We start from the raw sequence: 12,693 nt of genomic DNA on the forward strand, positions 1-12,693 counted from the left end.
AGAGAGATTCAGATACCAATATGATAAAAGACATTAGTTAGGAATGAAGCAGAGATTTTGAAAACCTAGGGTTTTATCCCCTTAAATTACTCATAACATATTTAGAGTGTTTTTAAAGCCAGGAACTTCATACATAGCTTACCTTTGATTTTTGATCTACATATAAATAACCAACGCTGCACTCAAGTTTTACTGCATTAACTTCTTTATCTAGTACTTCACAATGTATCTGTTTTTCTTCCTAAAATAAAGGAAACATTATTAAAATAAAACTTCTTTTTTCAAACATTCCAAATTGCATGCACACACTGAAATTGGGTGGTTTATATTTCCCTGATCTAGGTGTTTGTTATTTCACTAAAGCAAATATACAGAACTCCCATACCATTCATGACTACTTTAACGTATCCTTATACTGATTACTGTATCATCATCCTATTCCTTCATTTTCTGATTGCTGACGGTGAAGCTAAGATGTATGCATCAGACCCAGACCCACTCAAGTTTAAAGCCAATCTCTGAAAGGTGTCAGGGGGATTCTACACAGAGCGCAGTTATTTTAAAAAGGCAGAAAGACAGCAGTTAGCTGTGTGACTTCTTTGTGAGACTGTATCTGTGAAAAAGAGCAGATCCAATGAGATCTTTGTGATAACTGAAAACATGGCCATCGATAAAAAGTAGCAGTATCATCCTGAAATACATTTAGAAACCATTTTTAAAAATTGTAGTTGTTACCATTACATTCTGGTATTGAAATGATTTATGTCACTGGTATTGATAAGACCACATATGTGGCTTAGGTAGCTGTTGGTCGGAGAACTTGAAAACCGGAGTTTTATTAGCTTTTTGGTGTGTTTATGTTACTTTTCAGTATCTAAAGAAACTCAACAATCCATTAAAATAATTTGTAAAATGTCTGGCTGAAAAAGGAAAACAGCACAGTATTACAGTTTGACAGATTTTTCTTTTTCTTGTTCTTACCGATTCTAAAATTCGGATGAAGTAGAGGCCTTTAGGGATTTGAATGTGGAGGACAGTTTCATAAGCCTCATCACCAGCATTAATCAGAGAAATGTTCAGCAATAAAGTCTTCATACTTCCAACAGCAAGGTATGCTTTCTTTTCATGAGGCCTATAAAAATAATAATAATTGAAAAGTAAGTTTATATACAGCTTGTATGCAAAAACTTTCCTCCACTGCTCTTTCAGTTAATTTCATTTGGTTCTGACAAAGCTCAGCTGGAGACCAGTCCTGTAACTGAAGGTACTACATCAGTTATACGATGGTAAACTCCTGTACTTTTTAAGGTATAAGATGATTAATCAAAAAAATCTGTTATCAGATGAGCCATGCTTTTAAAAAATAGGTCCTTTCCTTTAAAGGCAAGAATAGCAATGTGCCACTGCCACATTACTTCAAAATTCACTCTTTGTACTCAAAATCTTGGATTGAGTAAAGAAGAAACAGGTCACAAAGAGGGCAAGTGAATATGCCCCTCTTATGATCTATGTAATGTTCTATAAACATGTTACAAGTATTGACACCATATGGGGGGTTAAAAGTAAACTTCAGCTTGACATTGAAGTTTAATTAAGACTTGTAGAAAGGCTGCTTAGAAATAGACATTTATCAGATATTCTGGCTTGAAACCAAAGTATGAGTCACTGAACACCTTTGGGAAAGAAGCTGGCACTTAGAAAAGCAACAGAAGGTAAAAGCACTGCATAAACAGATAGGTTCCAAGACAAAAGCGAATTAAAGAAAACACAATGTTAACATTTCAGGAGCTTGATTAAGTTAAGGTTAAATTGTAAACTTCCTTTACTAGTTATATGCTTACCATTCACTCTTCTTACATGCATTAAAGCCAAGCTCATTAACAAGAAACTGTCGCAAAGATGACTCCCAGCTTAACATGCAAGTACACAAAAGCACCAGGTGCACATCTGGGACTACAACAAAGCTGAACTAGAGCTTTTCCCTGGTAATCATATTTCATTCTTCATTAAAAAACGCATAATGCGGACTAGAAATTTACAGAGCAGGCCAAAATCTAAGCAATTTAAACAAAACATGATAGTGTATACGTGAAGTCTCATAACTCAGTAAGTAAAGCAGTTGACACCACTATTTGATTTCATTCTTTTAAGTCTAAGAGTATTTGCTGTTCAAGGATAACAAATGCAATTCTGTCTAGACACAATAAATTCATGTTTTACACCTAACTAGTTTTAATTGAGATTCTGGGAACACAATGTAATTTAAGGGGGTACTTCACAAATTATCAAGATATTTAGCCTATTTCTTTACACTGAAAATCTACTACTGGTACCTAATGCAGGTACATTGTAATCTGTTTTCCTTTCTTAGAACTCTGAAGTACTTACAGAACTGAATTGCTAATATGAATGAAAATGTTGCATAAGCTTTCTTTCTGAAAAGTTTATGATAACCTTCAAGCCTAAGAAAATGAAAAAGGGCTTAAGACTCATGCTATAGGACACGTGCTGAAGTAGGCAGAAAGATACTGATCTTAATCTGAAATCTATGAAGATGAAAAAAACTTGTGCTCAGAATCATGCAGGTATGATTAATCAGTGTTATGTGATTGTCATCATCTTTTGGTGTCATTTTAGGCTGTTCAATGAGATAAACCTAGTAACTTGATTAAAGTAGAATAAACTTTAAAAGCGATAAATTACAGAAGAAAATCCTGGTCATGCACAAAATACCAAAACAGCTATGATTCACAACAGGTCCAATTTCTTTTTACAAACCAACAGCCCATATTTCTTCCTTTGAAGTATAATAATAATAAAGAAAAATTTGTGATGATAATATATAACTTATAATCAAATCATTAAAATCCACTTAGAATAGAAACAATGCTACATGGCTTAAAAATTTCTAAGATGATGCTAAATAGAAGTGTATTTCACAAAGCATTGCTTGGTTTAATAAAGATTCTGCAAGATGACAGTAGTTGTATTTAAATACTTTCAAACTGCGTTAATTATCTCGTATAATAACAGGATTTAAAGGTGACACCTAATTGGAAGGAATGGGAAAAACAAACATACTGAAAGGTGTTCACAAAAAAATTAGGGATGTAAATGAAAAAAAAAAATCACAAAACAAAATTAATTTTAGAAAATACAAGCCAATTCATGTAGGGAAAAAAAGTCTAAACCTCACTTAATACTCAACCATCTGGTGTCTCAATGAGCAGAATAAAACTGAAGATATAATATTCTTAAGTAAATGAGGAAAGAGAGACAATTATTTTATAACTGAAATAATAAATATGACAATGTCTTAGTACAAAGCTGAAGTAACATTTTTGTACTGTGCAAATACACTATCTTCATAAGAACTGCAAAAATAATTGCTAGTTTGTCAATTTAACAGCAGTTACAATGTCTACATATTGAGTATGTATTGTCCACTGTCTTTTAGCCCCGTTATAGATGAACACAAGTTTAACCTTTTGTGAGGATGGTATATTTTATAAACTGTACAGTCTTCTTATTATGCAAGAACAGTTCTTCAATTACATACACTTCTGTTGCACTTCCTGGAAGATTTATTACTTAAAAATATTCTCCAACTAAAGACAACCGTACTCCTCATTATTTTCTAAGGAAGTCCACAGTGATTTTTACAGATTAATGTTCTTTACATAAAAAAAAGATTAAGGAATATTGAACCTCTTTCAAAGAAATGAAACTATACTTACTTTGGAAATGCAACTTTCCCAGAAACTCTCAAGTCAGCAGAACAATTTTCTTGGGTGCAAAACCTTGCAAAAACAAACTGTAGAAGAAAAAAGGAAGGCAGTTGTGTTTTATGCATATTATAACGAGTAGAAGTATTTTCAAAAAAAAAAAAGCCTATCAACTTGTTACCAAGTATCTGGAATTGGCTAATGGCTGTTGCTCCTAAATACAATTCAAATCAAGCTACAATTTCCCACTTACCAAATGTGTTCTGCACGCTCAGAATAACATCAGAGAGGCTTTCCAGATTCAGACTGTCAAACAGTTAAACCAGTGGGCATATGGTTAGCTGATTTTTTTTTATATTAGTACATAAAAAGGGCTGAGTGTTCTAGAGGATCCATACTTTGCAGTCTCCTGTGATACAGCACATTATGTATTGAAACTTTTGCAAAGGGTAAACTTTACTTATCATACTACAAGTAAGGTCTGATGAGAGTAGAGACACCATGAGTTGCACATGTCCAAGCCCTGGTTATCAGAATGCTATAGAGCATGTTTAATGTCACTATACTCAACAACACCCTCTCTCTGACTCTAAACCAAAATTTTGAATGAAGATTAAAAACAAGAGTGCGCCATTTAAAAGGAGCTTTTATGTATCTCTGAGTTCTGACAGTCAACTGTATGTGAATTACACAAAGCTTACTCTTTGTGAAGTCATACTATGTTTACAACCATTTGGTAGTTAAAAATTTGGAATATCCTGGCTTTTGTTAAAGCCTGTGAACTCAATGGTTTTTCAGGGAGAAAAGTTAATTTTATACCAATTTAAGGCTACAGAATACACCTTTTTTTTTTTTTCCCCTACAGACCTTGTGTTTGAAAACCTACAATACCTTCACAGAAATAATACTTCAGCAACATCACTGAAACTTCAGGATTAATACCAACACATTATTGTGCACTTAACACAGACTTAATCTTAACAAACAATTTTGTACTGGAAAGAGATACATCCTATATGGTTGAAAAAGAATGAATATTTCAAAGAGTGAATTTCATGCTTGTGTTTTCTGAGATATATAATATTATATATTCTTGCAAATTCTCTGCACATAGTACTTTTTTTTCTTACAAAAAAAAAAAGCAAAAATCTTACAATTGGGTATTTTTAAGCTTGATTACTTAAGATCAAGGCACAGGGTACTACTCTGGAAAATACATTCCTTCATGCGCTATGGATGTATGAAGCTTTTTTTTACTGAAGATTAAAAACATTACTGTTACTTACTGCATTTGAAAAGAGTACTCATCCACTAACCTTGCTCTTTATAACATCTTTTTCTTTCCTCCTTTGAAGAACAGGTTGAAGGGGTGAAAATTCTTGAGCATTTCTTTTCTGTAGAATATGATGCCCCAGATGGTAACTTGCTTCAACACGTACAGGAGTCAAGATATCCCTTACATCTTTCTATGAAAATTGGAAACCTAATGAGTTAATCATATAAGACAAGACATGTATGCTTATGTTTTAAAGATTATAAGGTTCCCTAGAACTAACTTAAACAGGAACTTTTTTTTATACGTGTAAAATAATTTCATATGCCATATGGCTCATACACTTGTCCAGACGTCTCTGTTGCTGAAAGAGGTAATCAGAAATGCAGAAAAGCATAATACATTCAATGTCAGCACTGGGCATTTCAGCAAGGAAGATTCTTTTATTAAAATAAGTTCTACTGAACTGTGAACCTACTTCTGCCAATAATACTCCCTTACACACCTGTGAAATGCTGTACTGTCCCAATAGAAAGATAGGCAAAAAAGGGCTAAAATGGAGACAGCTAACTAGTGCGATAATGCCAGACAAAACCCATGGATAGTTCTGTATAAAATCCAAAGGAGTTTTCTCACAGTACCACTAAATCAGGTCATGACTGGATTTTATTTTTCTGCCTCTTTATTTCCTGTTCTGTATTAAAAATAATTAAAATCCTCAGTAAAAGATGATTTTGTACATGAAGCCATGACTGTGTAGGAATGTTGCAGATCAGAGTGTACAGTACCTACCTGTGAAAACTGAACAGCTTGAAGCACTGAGTACTAACAATAGCAAACCTGACTAAATTATTCCCCAAATGTAGGAGATAGACAGACGCTGATTGTCCCTCCACATGGCCACTACTTTAATTCTTATCTGCAAGCTTGCTTTGGCCAAATCACATATTAAGTAACTCAAAATAAATTTTCCACAAGGTCTTCTCTGCATCTGCTTTATATTACTTCCATTATACTAATTAGCTATTAATTAGTCTTTACTCAAAATACATAAAATGTGCATTGTCTCTTGCAAGCCATTCCCACTTACTTAACTTCAGGAGCTTCACACAAGCACAGAAACCTCAGTGGGTGGAAAGAGATGCTTATAATGGTATTAATTAACAATTAAAAAGAAAATTGAATTATATGGAAGAAGTACTAATGATAGACTAAAGGAAGTGATAAGCCAAATCAAATCCTTCCTCCTACACACAAATACCTGCTGATGCTGGTACAGTGATCTGTAGAAGATTGGCTGACAGTCAGATCTCTTTTAGGTTATAGAACTCTTATACGTATCTGGGTAATTTGACATTGCTCCTGTAAGTAACACTCACTTAGGTGCAACTACCAGTTGAGATGCATCTGGGCAATTTTCCAGTAGATAACATAAGCTTTCCTTTCTACCCCAAAGCTTTATTTTAAAGAATTGGCTTCTAATGGTGTCATAAACAAAATATAAGTAAAAAGAAGGACAAAGAAAAATACACGGAAAGCTTTTTCCCTGCAGGTTTCTTGTAGCTGTAGAAAATTAAGTCTGTTTGCCAGCCTCTGTGCAGGATCAGCTGTGTCAGTCATTCTACAAGATATTTGTTTCAAAAGGTCACAGAATGACTACCTTGAGGATTTTAAAGAAAAAGCTAAGCATTAAGTTATTTTTATAACCCTTGTTTCTCCTTACATCTAAACATTCCATGCTCTTAGTATTTCTTTACAGAATTCTTTCCCCTCTTAGATAAGACCTTACAGGACATAAGTCTATTTTTTTTGAGTTTAATAAAACATGGTTCCTCTGCGTCTGCTAGTTTTTATTGTTTGATTGTGGTTTAGGGCTTTATGTTCTTCCCATTTATTCTCCTTTTTTTTTTTTTGTTGGAATAGGCAAACTTCTAAGATGCTTGATAAAGTGATTCACTTTATTCTTTCTTGTCCAGTCAACAGCCTTGAAAGTATTATATCCTTGTTCTGATTGCAGTTGTTTTTACTGTCAAGACAGGTCCCTCATTCATCCTTCAGAGGGGTACATCAAGAGTGAATACAACAGTTCATTTCCTCCAGGACAACAGTGACTTTGAGACTACTACTGGTGTTAGGATCTTACTCTCTAGATTCCTAATAACTTATTTCCAAGTCAGTACCATCTTTAATTTCAAAGGATGGCTGCTGCTGGCTTCGCCAGACGTAGAGTTTGATCCAACAGCAATTTCTTCCTGCTGAGTAGCTGGTACCATCTCTATTATAGGTGTACGTACAGGCCTCCCTGGCTAGCTAACATCTTGCAGGTCTGTAACAGCCTCCTGCTGAACCCCCCACTTGCCCTGAGAGCCCTTCTACCTCTGTAGCTTCTGCTCTGAAGCACTTCTATAAGAAGGTTTCTTCTACCACGAAGTTATCTCCATACCTGCGCAGACAGAGAACTGTAACCACATTCACTACTAAATTGGTCCAAGATTCAGGTTGATGTGTCCAAGGACATATCTGTACAGGCTTCCCTTTCATGAGCAGGCAGATCACTCTGTCAGCACAGTGCACATTCTTCATATTTTTCAGCTCTAAATTTATTTATGAAACTCTTGTGAATGCTCTTCCTACGCCATTTCCACCTCGATTCCCTGTTTTTTTCCCTTGGTAAGCGCTGCATCCCTTGTAGGGAGAAATCAAACAATTCCAAGAAAGCATTCTTCTTCACGCCCTGCTAGCCTTTGGCTTCTTGCAAGAAATTCACAAAACCCCCACACTATAAACCTCAAACTCTCTTGTAGCAATCAACTTCATTTCACTTCCTATGGATCAGGAATGGGTTCTTTTCTTATTAGGTGTTTCTAGCTTACTAAAAAGGGAAGCAAGACCATATAGGTGTTCTTTCAAATAGTTACAAAGGAAAAAGCATAATAAACATTTTCTCTGTGTAATTACAAGTTTAAAGATTTTCCATTAAGGAGTAGGAAAGTCCCATCAGAAATGTTCAGCAGAAAAGGTATGTTATACTGTATCTTCTTGAATGCTCCAAACAGGCCTTAAGCTAGGATCCATATAAGAGAACGAAAAATGCCAAGAATGCTCACGTCCTACATCGTCACTGTGACTGTGATTATTATGCACATTCTCATCAACATAAGAGATGGCAGACCCACTGATTTCCCCACAGAAAGCTGATAAAGCATCAGAATATGATGACTGTGGAAGTTAAGAACACAAGTATTTAATTTCCAAAATTATGTGATGCAGTTGTAAACAAAATAGGTTCTTTTGCAGCAGGCGTGCTTTTCAAAGGAGAACAAAGGATTTATAGGGCAAGACATATTGAAAATTACATTACCCTCATAAATGCTGGATGATTCTTGCAGGCAATATTCTTGCTGTGAATCTTTACATTTCCTGATATTGTATCAGATGTTCCATTGGAGGAAAAATAAAATCTTGCTTGTGTATCCACTTTTCTGTCCACGTCAACGCTCAGATTATAAAGCAGTACTGCAAAATTAAACCCAGGGAAAAAAGAAGTTAAAAACCCCCCACTTGTTAAAATGCGTTACAATTTTCATAAATTTGTGATAGAAATTACATCTTTCGACATAGAAGACTTAAGCAATTTAATTTTACATGCCATGTTTTTGCAGGGCTGTTTGGAGTTTACAAATAGCAGATCACAAGTAGGTTAAAAGCACACAGGCAATTTAGTAAATTATTTTAAATAAGTTCACCGTGAATATTCCATCCAATAGATATTGATTCAAGCAACAACAGCTTTTGCCAAAAGCAAAATACACATTATATAAAACATAATACAAGATACATTTTTTCAGTAGTTTTGATGGGATTCCTTCTTTTTTACATAACAAAACATAATGGTACGATTAGGTGCTTAAGCAGCTTTATGAAGGGAATGCTTTTTTCCTATTGCAGAGTGAAAGACTGCACCTACAGCAGTTCCATATGGTTTGGTCCATGCCTGGGAGGACTACTTTTAGAGGACATGAATGTCATGCTGAATAATCCATTTGATTCTACATTAAGACATTCATCCACCATTAATCCCCTACCTAAGTGCAAAGCAACAGCCCGATATTTGCATGTGGAAACCTCAGACAGACTTGACAGACACTCCTGTTGGGCCCTATGCAAAGCAGAACATGTTCCCCTGGGGAGCTATGTAAAAGAAAATGTTGACAGAATAAGCGCACTCTATTTTTTGTGAAGTCTAACGATATACTAACTCACTCAAAACCCTATCAAAATGATGGATCTAGTTATTATAATAATATGTAAGGGACCACCTGAAATGGCATCATAACAATGTAGCTCAAAAGTATGAGTGTGAATTTAATCATGCCACTGTCAGGTAAGTTAATTCCGGTACCAGAAATAGCCTATCTATGATGGGACTGTTCTAGTACTGCTGCAAAACACATGTAAAAATATTACCAAATGATTGTGCACAGCGCAAGTTGAAATCTTTAGTTTCACAACCGAGATAGACACCTAAAAATTAGTCTTTGTTTGTCTGAATCACTTTCCATCAAAACATTAGGTTACATCAATGATGCAAGAGACAACTTGGAGTTCTACCTTCATCCTTGCAATATCTCAACTTTTTACCATCACTGTCACTTCTAGGCCATGTATCTCTGGCAGTTCTAGTAGGCACTAGAATTCAATTCTAAATTCAATAAAAGTATAATGACTCTGTGTTCTGGGGCAATTCTGAGCTAAAAAAAGGTATCCATGTTTTTAATTTTTCATTTTATACTAAACTCAGATTAATGGTCCACAAATACCAATACCATGATTCTGTGAACAGGCACATTTAAAATGAATATATATACTGCAACTTTTTACAAGGAGCTTACCAATATAACCAGGTACGTCTCGTCCTGTATAGGTAAAGCATATCTTCAAATTCATACAGACAGCAGGCTGGTCATTTTCCATGCAGTTTAAATTAGTTCGATTTACTGAATTAGGATGTTTTAAAGAAGCTTCAACCATTATTACTGGTTTTGTTCTAAGAACAGAAAAGAGTTCACGTTCACAATACGCTTCAGAAATAGCTTACAGGATCTCTGCAGAATCTAACGATTTTTATATTTTATAATTATAATTTTCTAAGCTATCTGCATTTTTCAGAATCCAAATAGTTTTATGCACATTATTTGTTACCTTAAGAAGTTTCAGAATGATATTTTATTTTTCTTCAAGGCATTTACTTATATGTTTCAGTTGTAGAGCATTCTAGAGCTTAGTGACTTGAAGTTCAAGAAGAATATAATGATGTCAAAATACACTACTGAGATTTATTAAATTGCATTAAGAAATCCAGTTAAACTGTACGGTCTTTAAAAGCAGTAAAATGTAGAGATCTCACCTCAGTACCACAGCAGAATCAGAAAGAAATGCACCAACAGCTACATCTGTAAAACAAAACCAGAACAAACAATAAGCACAATTTGTCAACAGAATTACTTCTCAGGTACAAAGCACGCTGTAGCATATTCACCTTTTGGCAAGCATTAACACACTATTTGCTATTAGAAGGTGTATGCTAATATTCAGAGGTGGTATTCTCTGTCTAGAAGATGATTCCTCAAATACTGGCCCGCTGTTTATAAATGATACGCACTCATTTGCTGGGCTCACAGTAATGCGATGGTTTTATTTCTATTCCATGTTTAAGTGGCTGATACTGAAGGTCAATTCAGCTAAATGGCAGAAGTACTTGCCTTCTTTGTAAACCAACTATTCAGTGTTGCTATATACACACATACACATAAGCAATTCATTTATATATATATAAAACTATAGTTATGTATGAAATTGTACATAGAGATAGGAAAAAAAAATATTCCAAACTAACTGAAAACTAGGCATGCAATAAGGTAAGAAATATACACATATCTACACCTCTCAAATGAGGTAGCAAAAGTGCATCTGTCAGGTGAGCCTAAATGATGTAAGAGTCCAAGGATGTGACTCCCAAATCAGTAAACAACAGGTGACCTGACAGCAGACTATTTGTGCCCAGCATTACAAGCTAACCTGGATAATGTTTCTGTTGACATAGCCAGAGCACACAACATGCAGTTCATGATAACTTTATGCTTTCACACCTGCAGGCACAGGACAGGCTATACCTGACCTGACAAAACGCTAATCTGCAAAATGTCAAAATACTTTGACAATGCATGGAAAATAATGAGTATATACTTGGAATCAGCTAAGTTGCTTTATACCAAATTAGCACTTTTGTGTCATGCCCACAAGAACTCTATAACAGTCTTAATCCAGTACCATGAACCCTGAGTCAGGTTAATGTTTTGTTCAAACAGACTATGTGCAGACCAGTAGGATTTTTCAGTTAGCACACTGATCTGGACAACAAACACACTTACCAGTGTCCAAACTAGCTCCTTGTAATATTAGTAGATGAGATGTCTGTTAGAAGAATAAAAGTTTTATTCTTCTTGTGCATTAGGATCTTACTATTACATTGTTCCCAGTTCTTAAACAAGTGTTAGATGACTGTGAAAACTGACTGCTTGGCTTCACCTTTACCTATTCTTATTTTCCCCTAAATCCAAGATGTGACATGTTGTCTTAATAACAGATCTGTCTTCTGTTAAAAGTAACAAGTAGCACAGTAGGGTTGTTCCCTATGAATCTCTACTCTTTTAAATATGAAAGATAAAAAACCTCTTTAATTCACCTTGATAACCATTGTTATCTGCATCAATGCCACTTGCTATGGATTGTCCAAACATGCTTAAAGAATTACTGACTTGATGTCCTTGTATTCTCTGAAAAAGGAAAAAGCAGAAGAGAAAATGATTTTTTGAAAGCTATTCCTTGAGTTACAGTTTCCAATGAAAAATATTAGCACAACCATTCTGCTGCTGAAGGCGGTAACATGCTTACCTGTCAAATTATAACTCTGAAAGTTGTATTCCTCAATTACTGCAAACGTTATGTCCCATAAACCCTGTCTGAGGCCTCCAAAACAATTTTTGTGTTACAGGTTATATTATGACTGGAAATCACAGACTGTGTAAAATATTTCTGAATTCTTTTAAAGTACCTCAGACGGTCCGAGAGTTAAATGGAGGGAAAACCCTCTTGAACTCAAATGTAAGGTTTTCCTGGTTTGATTATTTTTCATTGAGCAAGCGTACCTGTGAAAATGATGGTGTTATTCCATCTTCCCTGCCGTTGTATATATAAATAGCCCCTTTTAGATCATCTTCTTGCGGAGCCCCAATTGCTACATCTGTGGAAAAACAATTTCACAACAATCAGTTAACTAGGAAACATGAACAAGGAAGACTTAGAGAAATCCAAATCATAATACATGCAATGACAGAACAAACTTATTTGGCTGAATTCAAAAGAAGTGATGAAGACAGGTATAAAACAAATGGAAACAATACAGACCAGCTCAGTAATCTGACTCTGCCTTAAGTACTATGTTTCTGGACAACAAGGGCCAAATACAGACATTTTCATCAAGGCAGAGTCTGTTCCTACCAATACTGAATTTGACCCTTAAGAGGTCATCATGTAGAACAGCCAAAATTATCATAGTCTTTTTCCTTTTGATGACTTCCCTGCATTCTGCTATGCCCACATGGAATTACATCACTGAAACAGAAGTGTACCCTT

The 12,693-nt window shown here is 35.0% G+C and overlaps 1 protein-coding gene across 1 annotated transcript in view; it reads right to left on the reverse strand.

Annotated features, from left to right (window-relative positions):
• Positions 1 to 12,693, reverse strand: part of ITGA4 (integrin subunit alpha 4) — a 40,609-nt gene that overhangs the window by 8,378 nt on the left and 19,538 nt on the right. Inside the window, exons 14-22 of the mRNA XM_069860781.1 lie at positions 12,207 to 12,301; positions 11,744 to 11,834; positions 10,406 to 10,451; positions 9,891 to 10,045; positions 8,360 to 8,514; positions 5,042 to 5,191; positions 3,738 to 3,814; positions 982 to 1,132; positions 143 to 241 (exon numbers count right to left, since the gene is read on the reverse strand). Of these exons, the coding sequence (XP_069716882.1) occupies positions 143 to 241; positions 982 to 1,132; positions 3,738 to 3,814; positions 5,042 to 5,191; positions 8,360 to 8,514; positions 9,891 to 10,045; positions 10,406 to 10,451; positions 11,744 to 11,834; positions 12,207 to 12,301 (1,019 nt within the window). The remainder of the gene's footprint in view (positions 1 to 142; positions 242 to 981; positions 1,133 to 3,737; positions 3,815 to 5,041; positions 5,192 to 8,359; positions 8,515 to 9,890; positions 10,046 to 10,405; positions 10,452 to 11,743; positions 11,835 to 12,206; positions 12,302 to 12,693) is intronic.

The sequence above is a fragment of the Phaenicophaeus curvirostris genome, chromosome 7, assembly GCF_032191515.1.
Source record: "Phaenicophaeus curvirostris isolate KB17595 chromosome 7, BPBGC_Pcur_1.0, whole genome shotgun sequence".
Classification (NCBI taxonomy): domain Eukaryota; kingdom Metazoa; phylum Chordata; class Aves; order Cuculiformes; family Cuculidae; genus Phaenicophaeus; species Phaenicophaeus curvirostris.